This window comes from Bison bison, unplaced genomic scaffold (assembly GCF_000754665.1).
Source record: "Bison bison bison isolate TAMUID 2011002044 unplaced genomic scaffold, Bison_UMD1.0 scf7180017864162, whole genome shotgun sequence".
Classification (NCBI taxonomy): Eukaryota; Metazoa; Chordata; class Mammalia; order Artiodactyla; family Bovidae; genus Bison; species Bison bison.
Genome location: NW_011494734.1, coordinates 2,601,811 through 2,622,156, shown reverse-complemented (window position 1 = coordinate 2,622,156; position 20,346 = coordinate 2,601,811). Strand labels below are relative to the sequence as shown.

At 40.0% G+C, this 20,346-nt stretch overlaps 1 protein-coding gene across 1 annotated transcript in view; it reads right to left on the bottom strand.

Moving 5' to 3' along the window:
- The window catches only part of PRKAR2B (protein kinase, cAMP-dependent, regulatory, type II, beta), a 107,664-nt gene that overhangs the window by 4,287 nt on the left and 83,031 nt on the right, over positions 1–20,346 (bottom strand). The window contains exons 8-12 of the mRNA XM_010841501.1: positions 12,329–12,435; positions 9,006–9,159; positions 4,152–4,253; positions 2,492–2,566; positions 81–146 (exon numbers count right to left, since the gene is read on the bottom strand). Coding sequence (XP_010839803.1) covers positions 81–146; positions 2,492–2,566; positions 4,152–4,253; positions 9,006–9,159; positions 12,329–12,435 — 504 coding nt within the window. The remainder of the gene's footprint in view (positions 1–80; positions 147–2,491; positions 2,567–4,151; positions 4,254–9,005; positions 9,160–12,328; positions 12,436–20,346) is intronic.

The window sequence follows — 20,346 nt, the reverse complement described above, 5'->3', positions numbered from 1 at the left end:
CAGAATGAAGCTTAGTCAGGAAAAAAAAAAAAAAGTCTATTATGTTACTTGTTAATATTTCATGGATTTTTAGGACTTACCTTCCTTTTCATAGTAATTTTCACTTCTCCAGATTCTACAATGAAAAAAGAATCAGCCAAGTCTCCCTGTCAGAATAGAATAAAAACAGAGGGTGAAAAATCCAACTTTAGTTGACAGCAATCCTGCTGCCCACCACACTCTGAAATCAATCCCATGCCAGTTTACAGATCATCTCCTGAAAGCTGAAACCCCACAGAACAGGTTATGGCCCCTCCTAAGTTGAGATGTTATGATCAACAATTATCGTGTAACAATTTCATTTGTAAAATCATCTGAAATGATATACTGTCTACTAGAGCATCTCTGCTAAAACTAGCAAGAAAATATAGCAACTAACACCAAGGTAAGAATTTCGCTCAAACTGCAGCCTGGATAAAGCACAGACATGGTCAGAAACGTGAGCCCTGTTTCCCAGCAGTGTCGCCTCTGTCAGCTGCTCCTATGCTGAAATGTGCCACCCTGGGTCGTTCCTAACCTATGAAGCCAGAGCATGGCAACCCAAGATAATCCAGCAACTCCGCAAGTGGAGAAAGCAGGCAGACAAAGCGGTGTGTGTGGGCCCTGATGCCTGTCCTGCAGGCTGGGGACCAAATTTTAGATGCTGGGTTACTGACAGCCCACCTCAAGGCCCAGAAAGACTTCTCAAAGAAAGTGTTGCCGTTTCTAACTACATAGCTGCGTTTGCTTGTTTTCTTTTTTGAACAAATTTCCTTGATTTCCAATGATGCCTTATGAATTAAGTAATGTAATACAAAAGATGACATTGACTTCCCTAAGCCTCTCAAAGTGATTCTGGAGAAACTCAGGTATTTCAAAACTCTTTACTACAATTCAAGAAATACAGTATCAGATTGTAATATATCATAAGGAATGCAGAGTCTCCATTATACTATAGTGCAGACATGTATGTTTATAAACGCTTAAAAGACAACTATCTAAAGATACCTTTAATAAAGTCTCAGTATACATATGTCTTTTCCCTTACCTTTTATCAGGCTTTCTCTAAGACCTTCATGTGAAATATTCAAGTGTCTTAAATCATAAAAGGTCTATCAACTGCCATGTAATTTCATTTTTAAAACATGCTCAAATTGCATGTAAAACTAATGAGTTAAGTTCTGTTGGTCGGTTGGGTCAATGTCAGTTTGCTAGTTTTGATGTTGTACTAGTGATACAAAATGCACTGGGAGAGATTGGGTCAAGAGCACATGGGACTTCGTGGTTTGTTTTTGTTTTTTTTGCAGCATGCTGTGAATCTATAATTCCCAAAATAATTGGGAAAAGTCATTTCAAAAGTGCTCTATGCTTTGCAGCTTTTCAATTTGTATCATGGAATCTCAGCCTTGTTCTCTAATTTGACGGACTGGGGGTGGCAGAGGGGGAAGACTGACCGATGTACTTGTTTATTTGCCTTCTAAACTGATTCTTTTCTCGGCCTCCCAGACCTTGAATCTTGTTTCACATGTATGAAAAGAGACAATATTTTAGATAAATATTACAATATAGTATAATATTAATAGGAAAATTACCCAATTTGTTAAAAACCTGTTTTTTTTAAAGTCTTTATTGAATAAACAAATTCAATTTGTTATAAACTGCTTCTGTGGTTTTTTGGTTTTTTTGGTTTTTTGTTTTTTTTTATGTCTTGGGTTTTTGGCCATGAGGCATGTGGGATCTTAGCTCCCCAACCAGGGATTGAACCCGCACCCCTAGCTTTGGAAGGTGAAGTCTTAACCACTGAACTACCAGGGAAGTTCCTAAAAAACCTGTTTGTAACTAGGAAATTAGCAGTATCATCGATATGCTTTTATCTGTAAACTCTAACCGTTTCTATAAATCCTACTTCTGGGTAGGTCTGTTCTAACCAATATGTGTATTGCTTCAGGTTCTAAATGGGATTTGAGAAAAGCATTATGGGTTCAAGAGCATGCCGGCCCCCTCAGTGCCTGGCAGCCAGTGAAGTACATGGTGCAACATGTCCCCTTCTTGGTTAATTTCACGGTTTCACCAGTGAACTGATTGTGCAGAACTTTACACCTTCCAATGCACCTTCTGGGTCCTTATTAATAAATGTTATGGAACGATTACCAGTTTTTTTCCCCTGTTATAAATGACATCTTAATTCTCTATATACATGTGACCTTCATGTCTGGTACAAATATAAAATTATGCCTAAATCTATTGGATGATTTAATATATATTTCCTTAAGATTTAATTAAAAAAAATAAAAACATTCAGATAGCTTGATGGCTATAAATTAAGCCATTTTAAATACATTTGGCAGGAAATAATTATATTAATGCACCACTACATACTAATTATGGACAATGAAAATTTTATTAAGACTTAGAATATATAAGAATCTTTTGGAAAATAACCTCAAACTGAGCTCCATAAAAAGTATTATACCTGAGCAATGATTTGTTCTCCATCGTTGTATACTTTGGTGCCTATCACGTCTACCACTTTCAGGCGTTCAGAAACCTATAAAGGAAAAAGGATAATACAGTTGACCCCTCAATGATATGGGTTTGAACTGTGCACAGTCTACTTATCTACAGATTTTTTCCAGTAAATATACAGTTGCCCCTCCATATCCACAAATGTGGAACCCAGGGCCATGGAGGGTCTGCTGTAAGGGACTTGAGCATCTGCAGACTTTGGTATCCACCAAGGTCCTAGAACCAATCCCTGTGGAGACGGATGAAGAACTGTATGAAACAAACTAATCAGGTAATCTTAACTATTTCATGGGTTTAAAAATGGTAGCCTACAGGCCAAATAAACTGAGCAATGTGTGTGTTCATATTAATAAACCTAATTAATATAAAAAGCACAATCGCTCAGTGGTGTCCAACTCTTTGTGACTCCATGGACACAAGGCTCTTCTGTCCATGGATTTTACCAGGCAAGAATACTGGAGTAGGTTGCCATTTCCTACTCCAGGGGGATCTTCCCAACCCAGGGATTGAACCCATGTCTCCTGTGTCTCCTGCATTTGTAGGCAGATTCTTTACTCGCTGAGCTATCAGAGAAGCCCCATTATATGAATTACGTGCCAGCATTTTAAACAAATTTTTCATAAAAACTTGAATTTCCAGCTTCTCTTGAAAAATCAGAACTGTCAGCAACACTCAGCCCATATTTTCATGTGGCATAAATAAACTCTGGTGCACCAGCAGCTGTTTCTTAAGATGGAGCACATGCTCTCCAGTTTACCAAAGTCCCATCCTGGCTTGGTTTTCTTCTTTGTTACTTGCCTAACTCTGAAGGCATTTGAATTTCCAACTCTGACCTATTTTTACTTAAACAGATCTGCTGCTGGAGAAGATGAGCTGCCCAATATGCATTCTGAAACGAGGCCTGAATTTCTACCAGGTGAATACTGACAAGCCAACATAGGGACATGTCAGCAGGTAGGTCTGTCAACCCCAAGGATTCTGGCCGAGAGGCTGGAAGGATGGTATTACTGTCACTCAGGTGGGGAAGAGAAGGAAGGATGTTTGGGACTTGTCAGTTTGAGATATCTTTTAGATATCCTAGAGGAAATGTTAAATATGCAATGTTAAATAAGCCTGGCTTGGGTGGGGCCTTGCACAGTGATGTCAGTTTTAAGAGGCATCAACATAATAGACATTTAAAGCCAGGGGATTTGACAAGTACAGCACGGGAATAAGTGCAGCCTGCAAAAAGAAAGAGAGACCTCGGGATGCCAATTTTAAGAGGAAAGGAATAAGGAAGGAGAGGGCAGTGAGGACATTCTGTATTTAGATAACCTCTTCCTGTAAAGGCTACTGCCTACATTTATGTGATTAGTTTAAGTCTGCTTTTAGAAGAGATCTCATACAAATCTGCTGTAGCTGCTCCCAAGAGTCTATTATGTGTAAACAACAAAATAGATACAGTTACAGGCAGTAAAAGAAATACTAAGCTATTAAAACAATGTAATCTTTTCAAGTGAAAATATAGATAGATTATTATTCAAAGAAACCTTCTGCAGAGCTAAGCATTCCTAACAAAACAGAAGCTTTTAAAGCAAAATAAAATAAAAGCACAAACATATACTTACTTCCAAAGATTTAAGGAATGGCAGTGACTCAATAAAGCTTTCATACATTTTTCTCTTTTTGGCATTATTTTTTACAATTATCCTCCTGAAGGTTACCCTGTCCTAAAGGCAGAATATCAAATATGAAGACAATTAAAAGGTAGACTTTATGAGGAAAGAAAGTTTGAAGAGATAGTTTCATTTTATTCCCTGTAAGAAACAAACAATAATTGAAGATTTTCAAAATAAAAGATTAATATTATTATACTTCTAATACAACTCATTTCATATTTTTATTTCCTTAAGCATTAATATAGAACCATATAAAATGTTATTTTCATGCTTTTGAAGGAAAGCAACAGTTTACTTTTAATTCAGAACAGAGATCTGACCAACATGTAACTAGTGGGCTAAACCCACGAGGTGGTGCTGTTGCACCATTAAAAAAATACCAGCTTCTGTTTTCTTTTTCTCCCCAGCTTTTTGAGATACAATTGACTTGTAATATTGTTTAAGGTATACAACATGTTGATTTGATATATATTGTAAAATTATTACCACAGTAGGGTTACTTACTACCACAAATAATTGTCATTTTTTTGGTGTGTGGTGACATTTAAGATTTATTCTCTTGGCAGCTTTCAAATATATTGACAGTATTGTTACCTATAATCATCAGGTACACTGGGTCTTCAGAACATATTCATTTTATAATTACGCCCCCCAGCCCCTGGCGACCAACATTCTACTCAGTTTTTATGAGTTCAAACTAGCACTGAGTTCTTTTGTTATAGATAACAGCCCTGGAGTGTTAAAGTTCAGTGGGACGTGGTGAGCTTTTTTTCTTTTTTTTTTTGAGATATAACTGGCATACAGCATCATACTAGTTTCAGGCGTAGGACATAATGATTCAGTATTTGTATCCGTTGTGAAATGATCACTACAATAAGTACTTAATATCTGTCACCATAAATAGTTACAGAATTCTTTTTCTTGTGAGGAGAACTTTAAAGATGTACTCTTATAGCAACTTTCAACTATACAATACAGTATTATTAACTGCAGACACCATACTGTACGTTACGTCCCTAGGCTGTATTTTTAACTGGAAGTTTGTACCTTTTGAACCCCTTCACCCATGACCAGCCTTTTATTTAAAAAACAAAACAGAAAATCTGGGTGTGCATCCCTTTTAGTAAAGTGTTGTTATGTATCTGTTTCACACACACACACACGCACTGGTTGTGACATTTCCTCGTGTTTCCTGTGGGCTGCAGTTAAAAAAAAATACATGGAAACCAGTAGTATTAGAAAATGTTTTTAAATCATGCAATTACAATGTAAAGACAGCTTGAAAAATTATTGACTCTAGGATTTTTTGTCACATCCACATGTCAGTTTTCTTTTTTAAAACTGTGCACAGAGAAACTACAACTTTCTTGAGTAGACTTTGATTCCAGTGTTTATCATGTTCATTTTCCTCAAATGTTCCTATGTTTATACTACTTAATCTCAAGGATCCAACACTGAATTGAGGAACGAGGGAAAACTTTATAGGTAATGGCTCAAAAAATGGTCTTCCTACAAATTTTACATTTTAAAAATTCCTACAAAACATTATATTAGTTCTTAGTTAAGAGCTCTCAGAATTATGTTAGTTTGGCATACACTGATCAACAACTATACTTTTAATACAAAATAAAATTAACAGGGATATGTTCTTTAATTAATAATTACTATGACAACATATTGAAAGTGAAAGTGAAGTCGCTCAGTCGTGTCCGACTCTTTTCGACCCCATGGACTGTAGCCTACCAGGCTCCTCTGTCCATGGGATTCTCCAGGCAAGAGTACTGGAGTGGGTTGCCATTTCCTTCTCCAGGGGATCTTCCCGACCCAGGGATTGAACCCGGGTCTCCCACACTCCAGGCAGACGCTTTAACCTCTGAGCCACCAAATGAACTGATAGGATAGAGAAAAATGCCAGTGTGGATGTAAGTATCTAGGAAATTAAACATCCTGTCTTCTAATTTAGTTTACTACAATTTTATAAGGGCTGTGATTTGGACTTGCACTCAATCATTTTTTAAAAAAGAAAAAAATTTTTCAAGATAACAAATAAAATTATTGAAATAATTTCCAAGCCTGGCTCTGCAGGCTTGTGTTTTTTTCAAAAAGGTTTCTAAGATCCCAGATTTTAATGACTCAAAATCTCTGCAAACAGCGCTCTATAATAATCTGCATTTCATGAAAGCTCCCCAAGTGACTCTGATACATAAACAGGTCTGGGAAGCAGCTGCAACACCATTTTATGAACAAGGTTTATTACAAAACAGAGAAGACAAGAAATGGGTTAGCAATTTAGAAATTAACCACGGCAACATGCTATGTGTCTCAAGAAAAATCTTCTACTGGTGGCCCACCTCTTCACACTCACTGTGACATATCAATAAAATCCAGAAAGTCCCATTTCAAATGTTTTCACCCCAGTCATTTCAATCGTCACCTCTCTGAATCACCAGCATGGTCATGTAGATCAGTTAATCCCCCAAGGCTAACCGTGACCTAGACTTATTTACAAAGTTGGACTATTCTACAAAGGACTTTTCTCTTGAGATTTGCTTATCTTCGCACCTGCACTTACATGGCAGAGCTCCAACCTGTTGGTCTCAAAAGCAAAATTCCTTTTCTATTTGACTTTGTCTGAAAAGGGGCTAGTTAGGCCAGCTGCTAAGAAAGCAGATTTGAAGTATTAATTATGTTAATGACTATAATTTTAAAAAAACACCAACTTCACTTATACACATACCCTAAGGTGATCATCACAAACTGCTCACCTCTACAGAGCTTAAAACGGGTGTGTGCTTAGTTGCTTAGTCGTGTCCGACTCTTTGCAACCCCATGGACTGTAGCCTACCAGGCTCATCTGTCCATGGGGATTCTCCAGGCAAGAATACTGGAGTGGGGTGCCATGCCCTCCTCCAAGAGATCTTCAAACAGGTACAGATTAGTAAAAAAAAAAACAAAAAAACTGAAGAATCCTTCACCCTTCCTGAGAACATAAATATCACATATACCTGGAAATGGCTGGACCTCTGTCCCTAGTTTAAGGTTCCTTCCAGGGCTGAGAACTATCAGTACTCGAAGGGCCAACCCGCTAAGTATGTGACCTTGTTCCAAGGATGTGCATGAGGAGCCTTCCTGATCATGTGACAATCTGACCCTGCCTGGCAAGCCCACCAGGATGATTAAATTTTAAATGGTACCTCCTTTAAGGAAACAGATCACAACCCACCCTTGTGACACTGCGTAAACACTTCCTAAGGGCCAAGTCTACTGGTTTTGAGTGTTTATTTTGCCGGCTTTGGGTATTCAAATCTCTGATTATCCTTAAGACACTTCAGAGGACAAGCTCCCTTCCACCTGAAACAATTCCAATTTTGCTTGCACCACTTAAAAAGTGACTCATGACATTTTTAAGAAGTAAACAGTAGCTGCCTGGGTCTCAGAAGAAGAAATGCACAAGTCTTGTTTCTCTGATCAAGAGATATTTTTATTGGCTGAATTCACCTCGGAGTCAAAGGCTCAGTGATGACTGAACCATGCGTAACTTCCGTGAGACTACAGATCTTGAAAAGGAGGTTTTAACAACTTTCCTGTTACTTCAACCTTGCCTCCTTCCACAAAAGGATTTGAGAGAAATAACCAAATAAACTCATGTCAGAACCATAGGGTGGGATGTTATCAACAATTTCAAAAGAAAACACAAGTAGTATCCACATTCCCTTAAATCAAGGCTACTTAAAGTGTGTTCTGGGCACCAGCAGCCCCTGGTGCCTCCTGGGAGCGTGTGAGAAATGCAGAATCACAGGCCTCATGCCAGACCCTATGAGTCAGATTCTGCTTTTTAACTAAATTTCCAGGTGATCCCTAAGCACCAGCTTAACCAGAGTCCAGAACCAGCTTTACTCGGATCTGCTACTTTGTCTCCTAAGATCTTTGATGAAAAGAATGTCCCTCACTCAAATCTTTAAACCAAACTTTAAGCCTTTTAGAAAAGGCATCATTAGGAAATTTTTCTTTTTGGATGGATTGTTTAAAAATTGGAGTATAATTGCTTTACAATGTTGTCTTAGTTTCTGTTGTACAACAATGTGAATCACCTATAACTATACATATATTCCCTCCCTTCTGAGCCTCCCTCAAGAAATTTACTTTAAAAGCCCAGGTCTGAGAGTTCCAACCCTGAGAGTTGAATAAGTTTGTGTGTAATGGAGCCTAGGTAAGAGAATTTCTTTTTTAACACCTCTAAGTAATTCTGACATGCATCCACGTGAGAAACACAGATATTGAGTGTTTTTTCTCTACACAGTTGCTTGTCAATGCAGGGTTGTTACCAATCAATTTATACTACACAAAGAGTCTCCGTTTTCAGTGGTTATCTCAAGCAGGCATGAGACTCATGTGATGGACTTGCTCCAATACAGATTGTGGAGTCCCATAGCCAGTTTCTGAGTCAGCAGGCCTGAATCAGTGAGTGGAGCCTCAACGGGCATTTCCAGCAAGTTCCTAGTTGATAGAGATGCTACAAGGCAGGGGACCGCGCTTGGAACCAGAGATATTATACCTACCACAGAAACCTACCAGAAAAAAACAGCATTGAAGCCTCTGTTTATTTGTGTGACTGGCTGGTTTTTAAGAATGCGTAAAAGAGGAGCATTTAGGAGCACCTATTAGTTGCTTAATAAATTCTCTGATGACCGATGGTGATCCCCAAACCATCTACCTATTAAAACTAAAATACTGCAGCTACCTGGCTGCTAGCATAATGATTTTTCACAAATGACATTCAGGTCAAATAAATACTTCACTCACCAAACCCCACAGAGCACCAGGAGAGGTAGCAGTGATTGTAGCTGCTCTGGGTGTGTTGTACATTAAGGCCAGTTCGCCAAAACTCCCACGATTGTCATAGTTGCCAACACACCGTCCAACACCATCGCATTTCACATAAATATCAAATGTTCCTCTGGTGGATGCATGAAAAAGAAGATGTAAAAGTAATTCAAGTCAAGTCTCATCACAACAAAACATGAGCCTTTGGCAATAAAATCTCATTCATTTTTTAAGAATTACTTATTGCTTGGTCTTCTTGCTCAGACATCATAACACATTCACTTGATTAAAATTTTAAATGTCTAGAAGGATGAACAGTGGGAAGTTCCCTTCTGCCCTGGTCCAGCCATTCAGTTTTCTCCAAAAAAGCCACTGCTCCCAGCTTCTCCATCCTTGCAGAGGTCTTTACACCTGGGAGCAGCGGGAGCTGGATAGATGCACTGGAAGCCTTCCGAAGGTGCAGGAAGTGACAGGAGCCGTCCCTGAGACTGAGGGCACATCCCCAAGGGTGACAGCTGGGGACGGGCTCTTCCTTTCCTTTCCTCTCTGATGACAAACAGTAATAGAAGGGCATCAATACATGACAAAGACACAGCCTGTTCCGGACAAGCAGGAAGAAGACACCATCAATGGGACTAGAGTGAAGTCTGTACATGGGCCTGCTGGGGGCAATGAGAGTAAACAACACACACTTAAGATAAAAAATAAGGGATGAAAATATAACTGACTGCAACCAAAGAGAACAGGCAAAGAAAACCATCTGAAGGAATGCATGTGAATCTGCTGACCTCAATGAGCTCTGAGTTTAAGAATCATGGAGGCTAGTGACATTCACGTGTTAACTGAAAAGTTTGTTTCCAAAACGAACATGCATTACTTTTGAGATCAGAAGAAAATAATCTTAAAAAAGAATATAGCTCTAACAATCTGGTCAGCCATTACTGTACAGTACCTACAGGGTCCTTTATGATCTAAAGGGGGCGCTGGCAAGCTGGGGCCCAAGACTGGTTGCCTGCTGCTGTAAGTCAAGCTTCACCGGAAAGACAAACACGCTGGCTGTTTCTGCACTCTCTGTAGCTGACCTGTGCCACATGAGCAGACGTGGGTAGTTCCAACACAGACCTTATGGCCTGCAAAGCCTGCAAAATTTATTCTCTGGCACTTTATATCATCTGGCCCTGTATGTTAGACCAACCGCCCATCTGAAGGTGGTAGAAATTCAGACTAAATATCCGATCCTGGTCTTCTAGATTTTTTGCGCTTATCTTTTAATTGGGTTCCTTTTTCTAGCAAATAAAACGCTGTTTGCATGTCACTGCACTCCTGATGTTTTATTTCTATTAACTTCATTCTCTCTGTGGAAGACTGTCTTTTCATGTACTGTATCTGTTCAGGGAACATGGCTTCATGGTTTGCTGAAACACCTGTGAGGTCAGACAGGAGAAAATTCTTTGGCTTTATTCTATTGGCTAAAGTCTAGCAAAGACAAAACAGGGAGTGCTTTTAAGATTAGGAAAGGATTACAGATGGTAAATATGCAACAAAAGCAAACACACGAGGTATTGGACAAAAGATATTCATGAATAAGAATAACCGGTTTTTAATATAATTCATGACTAGAATGGCTGTTTCAGGGATTCTTTCTAGAATTTGTCTCATGGACAGTTATTTTTCAAGTACAGATTAATTTCTCTATTTATACATTTGCACTTAAACCGTTTTCTACATTTTTCTAATTTGAGTAGGATAAAATATACAACAAATGTGCTGATGAGAAGTGCAGTGAGCTACCAGTCCTGTTAAAATCACATCAGTCTAAAAAATCAGTTAAACACTATGTGCTGCTTTTCCTACTGATTTCTCCCCTGAGAACATGAGGCCCCGGGCAGTGCAGAGTCACAGAAAGACCACACACGGCGGCCAAGAGACCTGGGTGCTGGGTCGGCCCGCACTCATTTGCGTGACCTTCCAGACTCGCATCACTTTTGTGTGCCTGAGAATTTTCATCCTTCAAAAGGGTGATGAGGAACTAAGGGAAGGCACTGTGCACTAACGTAAGGAGGTTTTATAGTCAAAATACCAACCATACCAAAGTGATTCCTGTACGGTATCTGGAGTTCTCATATACTCCTACTATTCAATACAATTAAACAGTGAATTTCTGAGGTGTTTCGCTGATGAAAGCTGCTAATGGTACCAGAATCGTGACTTTAATTTACACGTGAGACCATTCTAAAATCACAGAGTCCCCCTCCAGCCCTGGCTAATGCAGCCCCTACAGGTCACCAAGGTCTAAGGGATGAGGGGCTGAAGGAGTCACAGAGCATGTGGTCCTGATGCATGAAAGGCGCGTCCCACAGCCCAGAGCGGGGAACAGAGCCGACACAGACAGGTGAGGGGGCTTCCTGTGAGGCCTCTGAATAGAACACAGCTGGGCCCAGGGAAGCCAGTGTAACCCAGCAAGTCAGACTGGGAGATGATCCATGTTCTACACAAACGGGAGAGGCTAAGGATTCCAAACAGCTCATAAACACTTCCTCACTGCTTAACAGAAGTGGAGAAATGAAGGCTCAGCTCAGGCTGCTCTCCTTTAACATTTTAGGGTTGTTATCCAAGTTTTGCTTAAAACACACTGTTCTTTGATGAAGTGAAACACAACTTCAGTTTTCTGAAATTGTATTTTCAATATAAATACAAACCTTCTCACTTAAATAATTTCTCTGTAGAGTTTTTAACAGACAAATAGAAAAAGCATAAACAACTTCTGGAAGGGCTCAAACTACTCACTCTGTTGATGAGATGACGCTAGAGCGGTAGGAAGAGAGACTACCCTTTCACCTTAGGTCCTTCTGAATTTGAATTTTTTAAACCATGAGCATGCTTCACTTCATTAAGCAATAATAAAGGAAACTTTTTAGAAAACATAATAGCAGATTGAGTTATATGGATACCATATCCCAGATGCTGTATCACACTGCTGGTTTCATGTTAACAAGAGTACCCAATTCTGTGACAGGCGTAACTGGCCCTCAAGTAAACTTAACAAATGAGGAGGCTCCCAGTAAATGACTGAGATTTATTGATTCACCAAAAGTCAAGTCATCCATACATTATACCTCTTTCCTTGATCTAGCACAGTTTCCTTACACGAGTTTAAAGCAGGTTTATAGGCTCAGTTACATAGGAATAAGGATAGACAGGCAATAGCAATTATTGTATGTTAATCCGTCAGTCATTATAACACATTAAGATTTTCACAAAAGGTTCATTATGTTTCAGGAACAAAGTTATATAAAACTTACCTATCAATTACATAAAAGTTGTCGCCATCATCACCTTGATCAATTACATGTTCCCCTTCTTTAACCAATTTTTCAAACATGGCATCTAATACTTGAGACATCTGCTCCTATTTTTCAAAAATAAAAGACATAATCTTTGTTTATCTAGAACATGTTTTCTTAAAGAACCACAATTAGCTCTATATTTTTGTGAACAAGCTCAAAGAAATGGAAATATCATGACTGCCATTGAGTCTTGTAAAAAAAATACAGAACAGTCCCCTCTTCATCACATGCAAACCAGATGATTATATATTTACTCTCATATTCAGTACCTGAATAAAAGTAATTATAATTGGTCTATTTCAGAATCTTTGAAACTCTCACCACTTTAATACAAAAGGAAACTAACCATCAAATCATCATATACCTTGTGAAATATAACCTTAGCAACTAAATTTATCAGGTTTATAAAGAACTATTGCAAATGCCTTTTAAAGATATCTAAACTTTAAAAAACCTTTCCTATTTTAATCATCACTGTAATTTATAAATATTTAGCCAATTTAAACCCTGACGCCAATCCTTGTTTTAGCACCAAAAACAATACAGAACCAAAAAAACACAAAAAACAAAAGTAAAACCAAAAATGATTGTAGCAAACATTCCATCCATGTCCTTTATCACTAAGGTTCTCTTCAAGAAGCAACCATGTACCTCCCTAGGACAGATGTATTAAAACTGAAGCCAGAGACATCAAACCTATCAGTCAACAACTATCTTGAAACTTGGTTCTTCTAAAGTGTGCTTGACAAGGATTAAGAATAAACTCTGGATAGTGAGAATAAACTAGAAGGCCAAACAAATCTTTCTTCAGAACAAGTCCTGGGACAATTCACAGGTCTTTGGCTAGTTAGAACAAATGGGTATGGAGAAATAGTGTGGTGATAGTAACAGAAAATTCAGAAGATGTAGGAAGGGTTTAAGTCACTCTCTATGAATATAAAAAGACAGCAACTCCAACCCCCCAGGCCAAAACCAATTATTACTATAAACAAATTAAGGATCTGAAGATAGATTGGAGGGGGGGGGGAGATGCAAGTGGAAAACACAGGTTGAAGAAACAAAATATTCTGGATCAAAAGCACAGACTACGTGTGATTCTTTTCTTCTTGAGACCCCATTAATATTTCACAGGGACCATGAAGGTACGACTCCACAAAGATGAGAACAGGAAGAGGAAAAGTGGAGGAGAGATTTCTAGAGCAAAGAGAAGTTGCACGAGGGCAGAGAGAGGGTGCCACCCAGAGATGGACAGGGGGCCTGCCCGTGGAGAGGCCAGCCACCTGTCAGAGCACCAGAAGATCCAGACTGGGAAACACCTGGCTGGTCAGAATGGAACTGAGATGCTGCTGAAAACAGAAGGATTGATTTGAAGTCCTTCATGATCAGCTGATACTCTCCTTGCAATGTCTGCATCCTGAACACAGAACATTAGCAACCAAGTGTTAATCCCAACTCTTCCCAGATAAGAGATCAGTGTCAGGTTATTAGGAGAAACTAAATGAATAAGACAGAACTAGAACAGTTACTGTGAAGACTGGTGCCCCGGAACAAGGACCTTCACCTGCTTGGATGAGGGGTTCCTCCATGTGAACAGCTGGCTCCTTACTACCCAACCAGCAGGACAATGATGGACAGGCCTGCCCAACTTACTCAGGGGTCCTCATCAGCTTTGTACAGTTCCTCTGGGAGCCTACAAGACTAAGATAAACGGCAGTATAACACCAATGAGCTAGAAAACTCAAGAACACTGATGAGCTTTCAGAAACTTTTACTCTATATACACAGAGATGTTCAAGATGATGTCATAATCAGGAGATGAAAAACAGGATGATTAGAAAAAGTGCAAGAGAAAAATGGGTAAGCTCAAAATTGAAAACATCATTACCAAATTTTTTTTCCTTTCAACTATTTTATCTTTTAGGTCAGTTTAAGCTCCAAAATCACTGCAGACGGTGACTGTAGCCATGAAATTAAAAGACGCTTACTCGTTGGAAGGAAAGTTATGACCGATTTAGACAGCATATTCAAAAGCAGAGACATTACTTTGCCAACAAAGGTCCATCTAGTCAAGGCTATGGTTTTTCCTGTGGTCGTGTATGGATGTGAGAGTTGGACTGTGAAGAAGGCTGAGCGCCAAAGAATTGGTGCTTTTGAATTGTGGTGTTGGAGAAGACTCTTGAGGGTCCCTTGGCCTGCAAGGAGATCCAACCAGTCCATTCGGAAGGAGATCAGCCCTGGGATTTCTTTGGAAGGAATGATGCTAAAGCTGAAACTCCAGTACTTTGGCCACCTCATGCGAAGAGTTGACTCATTGGCAAAGACTCTGATGCTGGGAGGGATTGGGGGCAGGAGGAGAAGGGGACGACAGAGGATGAGATGGCTGGATGGCATCACTGATTCAATGGACGTGAGTCTGAGTGAACTCCGAGAGTTGGTGATGGACAGGGAGGCCTGGCGTGCTGCGATTCATGGCGTCACAAAGAGTTGGACACGACTGAGCAACTGAACTGAACTGAAGGTTCACAGCAAAATGGAGCAAAAAAGTATAAAGAACTGTCCTAAACCTGCTGCTTCCCCATATCTCTCCTCTATTAACATGCCCCAGAAGACAGTATGCTTATTACAAGTGATAAACATACAATGACATCAATATCACTCACAGTCCACAGCTGACATCTGGGTTCACTCGTGGTGCTACACACTCAGTGGTTTAAACAAAGGTACTCACAAAGGTAAAAATGTACCCACCATTACAGAATCTTCTTTAAGTAAATAAAGAACTAAGAAGGTAAATTAAAATAAAAAACTTCAAAGAAAGTACACAGATGAAAAGATAAGAGTAGGAACAAAGTGATATCAGAGACAACACATGAAAGAAAATAATTAGGACAGTAAAGAATGAATTTTCCAGTAACAAAGGATGTAAGTTTTCAGACTGAAAGGGCTCACTCACAGGCCAGCACCTCCAAACTCAAACGACCCTGTAGCTTTAGGACATCAAAGATACAGAACCGACTGCAAGGCTTCCAGAAAAAGAGGAAGGAACTCTTAAAAATATAAAAAAATGTTTGACTTCTCTCAGTTCAGATCAGTTCAGTCACTCAGTCGTGTCCGACTCTTTGCGACCCCATGAACTGCAGCACGCCAGGCCTCCCTGTCCATCACCAACTCTAGGAGTTCACTCAAACTCATGTCCATCGAGTCACTGATGCCATCGAGCCATCTCATCCTCTGTCACCACTTTCTCCTCCTGCCCCCAATCCCTCCCAGCATCAGAGTCTTTTCCAATGAGTCAACTCTTCCCATGAGGTGGAAAAGTACTGGAGTTTCAGCTTAACATCATTCCTTCCAAAGAACACCCAGGACTGATCTCCTTCAGAATGGACTGGTTGGATCTCCTTGCAGTCCAAGGGACTCTCAGGAGTCTTCTACAACACCATAGTGCAAAAGCATCAATTCTTCGGTGCTCAGCTTTCTTCACAGTCCAACACTCACATCCATACATGACTACTGGAAAAACCATAGCCTTGACTAGATGGACCTTTGTTGGCAAAGTAATGTCTCTGCTTTTGAATATGCTATTTAGGTTGGTCATAATTTTCCTTCCAAAGAGTAAACATCTTTTAATTTCATGGCTGCAATCACCCATCATCTGCAGTGATTTTGGAGCTCCCCAAAATAAAGTCTGACATTGTTTCCACTATTTCCCCATCTATTTCCCATGAAGTGATGGGATCAGATGCCATGATCTTCATTTTCTGAATGTTGAGCTTTAAGCCAACTTTTTCACTCTCCTCTTGCACTTTCATCAAGAGGCATTTTAGTTCCTCTTCACTTTCTGCCATAAGGGTGGGTCATCTGCATATATGAGGTTATTGATACTTCTCCCTGCAATCTTGATTCCAGCTTGTGCTTCCTCCAGCCCAGTGATTCTCATGATGTACTCTGCACAGAAGTTAAATAAGCAGGGTGACAATATACAGCCTTGACGTACTCCTTTTCCTGTTTGGAACCAGTCTGCTGTTCCATGTCCAGTTCTAACTGTTGGTTCCTGACCTGCATACAAGTTTCTCAAGAGGCAGATCAGGTGGTCTGGTATTCCCATCTCTTTCAGAATTTTCCAAGGTTTATTGTGATCCACACAGTCAAAGGCTTTGGTATAGTCAATAAAGCAGAAATTAGATGTTTTTCTGGAACTTTCTTGCTTTTTCTATGATCCAACTGATGTTGGCAATTTGATCTCTGGTTCCTCTGCCTTTTCTAAAACCAGCTTGAACGTCTGGAAGTTCACGGTTCACGTATTGCTGAAGCCTGGCTTTAAGAATTTTGAGCATTACTTTTCTAGCATGTGAGATGAGTGCAATTGTGTGGTAGTTTGAGCATTCTTTGGCATTGCCTTTCTTTGGGATTGGAACGAAAATCGACCTTTTCCAGTCCTGTGGCCACTGCTGAGTTTTCCAAATTTGCTGGCATATTGAGTGCAGCACTTTCACAACATCATCTTTCAGGAGTTAAAATAGCTCAACTGTAATTCCATCACCTCCATTAGCTTTGTTCATAGTGATGCTTTCTAAGGCCCACTTGACTTCTCATTCCAGGATGTCTGGCTCTAAGTGAGTGATCACACCATCGTGATTATCTGGGTTGTTAAGATCTTTTTTGTACAGTTCTTCCGTGTATTCTTGCCACCTCTTCTTAATATCTTCTGCTTCTGTTAGGTCCATACCATTTCTGTCCTTTATCGAGCCCATCTTTGCATGAAATGTTCCTTTGGTATCTCTGATTTTCTTGAAGAGATCTCTAGTCTTTCCCATTCTGTTGTTTTCCTCTATTTCTTTGCATTGATCACTGAGGAAGGCTTTCTTATCTCTCCTTGCTATTCTTTGGAACTCTGCATTCAGACACTTATATCTTTCCTTTCCTCCTTTGCTTTTCATTTCTTTTCTTTTCACAGGTATTTGTAAGGCCTCCTCAGACAGCCATTTTGCTTTTTTCCATTTCTTTTCCATGGGGATGGTCTTGATCCCTGCCTCCTGTACAATGTCATGAACCTCCGTCCACAGTTCATCAGGCACTCTATCAGATCTAGTCCCTTAAATCTATTTCTCACTTCCACTGTATAATCATAAGGGATTTGATTTAGGTCATACCTGAACGGTCTAGTGGCTTTCCCTACTTTCTTCAATTTTAGTCTGAATTCGGCAATAAGGAGTTCATGGTCTGAGCCACAGTCAGCTCCTGGTCTTGTTTTTGCTGACTGTATAGAGCTTCTCCATCTTTGGCTGCAAAAAATATAATCAATCTGATTTCGGTGCTGACCATCTGGTGATGTCCATGTGGAGAGTCTTCTCTTGTGCTGTTGGAAGAGGGTGTTTGCTATGACCAGTGTGATCTCTTGGAAAAACTCTATTAGTCTTTGCCCTGCTTCATTCCGTATTCCAAGGCCAAATTCGCCTGTTACTCCAGGTGTTTCTTGACTTCTTACTTTTGCATTCCAGTCCCCTATAATGAAAAGGACATCTTTTTTTGGATGTTAGTTCTAAAAGGTCTTGTAGGTCTTCATAGAACTGTTCAACTTCAGCTTTTTCAGCATTACAGGTTGGGGCATAGGCTTGGATCACTATGATATTGAATGGTTTGCCTTGGAACTGTCAGAGATCATTTTGTCGTTTTTGAGATTGCATCCAAGTACTGCATTTCGGACTCTTCTGTTGACTATGATGGCTACTCCGTTTCTTCTAAGGGATTCCTGCCCACAGTAGTAGATATAATGGTCATCTGAGTTAAATTCACCCATTCCAGTCCATTTTAGTTCGCTGATTCCTAGAATGTGGACATTCACCCTTGCCATCTCCTGTTTGACCACTTCCAATTTGCCTTGAGTCATGGATCTGATATTCCAGGTTCCTATGCAATATTGCTCTTTACAGCATCAGACCTTGCTTCTACCACCAGTCACATCTACAACTGGGTATTGTTTTTGCTTTGGCTCCATCCCTTCATTCTTTTTGGAGTTATTTCTCCACTGATCTCCAGTAGCATATTGGGTACCTACCGACCTGGGGAGTTCCTCTTTCAGTATCCTATTATTTTGCCTTTTCATACTGTTCATGGGGTTCTCAAGGCATGAACTGAGAGAGGTTCATACTGAAGAGGTTTGCCATTTCCTTATCCAGTGGACCACATTCTGTCAGACCTCTCCACCATGACCCGCCCGTCTTGGGTTGCCCCATGGGCATGGCTTAGTTTCACTGAGTTAGACAAGGCTGTGGTCCGTGTGATCAGATTGACTAGTTTTCTGTGATTACGGTTTCAGTGTGTTTGCCCTCTGATGCCCAAGCCCGGGAGCTGACTGTGGCTCAGATCATGAACTCCTTATTGCCAAATTCAGACTTAAATTGAAGAAAGTAGGGAAATCCACTAGACCGTTCAGGTATGACCTAAATCAAATCCCTTATGATTATACAGTGGAAGTGAGAAATAGATTTAAGGGCCTAGATCTGATAGACCTGATGAACTATGATGTACCTGATGAACTATGGACGGAGGTTCGTGACATTGTACAGGAGACAGGGATCAAGACCATCCCCATGGAAAAGAAATGCAAAAAAGCAAGATGGCTGTCTGGGGAGGCCTTACAAATAGCTGTGAAAAGAAGAGAAGCAAAAAGCAAAGGAGAAAAGGAAGGATACAAGCATCTGAATGCAGAGTTCCAAAGAATAGCAAGGAGAGATAAGAAAGCCTTCTTCAGTGATCAATGCAAAGAAATAGAGGAAAACAACAGAATGGGAAAGACTAGAGATCTCTTCAAGAAAATTAGAGATACCAAGGGAACATTTCATGCAAAGATGGGTTGGATAAAGGACAGAAATGCTATGGACCTAACAGAAGCAGAAGATATTAAGAAGAGGTGGCAAGAATACACGGAAGAACTGTACAAAAAAAATCTTCACGACCCAGATAATCACGATGGTGTGATCACTCACTTAGAGCCAGACATCCTGGAATGTGAAGTCAAGTAGGCCTTAGGAAGCATCACTACGAACAAAGCTAATGGAGGTGATGGAATTACAGTTGAGCTATTTCAAATCCTGAAAGATAATGCTATGAAAGTGCTGCACTCAATATGTCAGCACATTTGGGTAACTCAGCAGTGGCCACAGAACTGGAAAAGGTCAGTTTTCATTCCATTCCCAAAGAAAGGCAATGCCAAAGAATGCTCAGACTACCATACAATTGCACTCATCTCACACGCTAGTAAAGTAATGCTCAAAATTCTCCAAGCCAGGCTTCAACAATATGTAAACCATGAACTTCCAGACGTTCAAGCTGGTTTTAGAAAAGGCAGAGGAACCAGAGGTCAAATTGCCAACATCCGCTGGATCATGGAATAAGGAAGTGAGTTCCAGAAATATATCTATTTCTGCTTTATTGACTATGCCAAAGCCTTTGACTACGTCGATCACAATAAACTGTGGAACATTCTGAAAGAGATGGGAATACCAGACCACCTGATCTGCCTCTTGAGAAACCTGTATGCAGGTCAGGAAGCAACAGTTAGAACTGCACATGGAACAACAGACTGATTCCAAACAGGAAAAGGAGTACGTCAAGGCTGTATATTGTCACCCTGCTTATTTAACTTCTATGCGGAGTACATCATGAGAAACGCTGGGCTGGAGGAAGCACAAGCTGGAATCAAGATTGCAGGGAGAAGTATCAATAACCTCAGATATGCAGATGACACCACCCTTATGGCAGAAAGAGGAACTAAAAAGCCTCTTGATGAAAGTGCAAGAGGAGAGTGAAAAAGTTGGCTTAAAGCTCAACATTCAGAAAACTAAGATCATGGCATCTGGTCCCATCACTAGATGGGAAATAGATGGGGAAATAGTGGAAACAATGTCAGACTTTATTTTGGGGGGCTCCAAAATCACTGCAGACGGTGACTGCAGCCATGAAATTAAAAGACA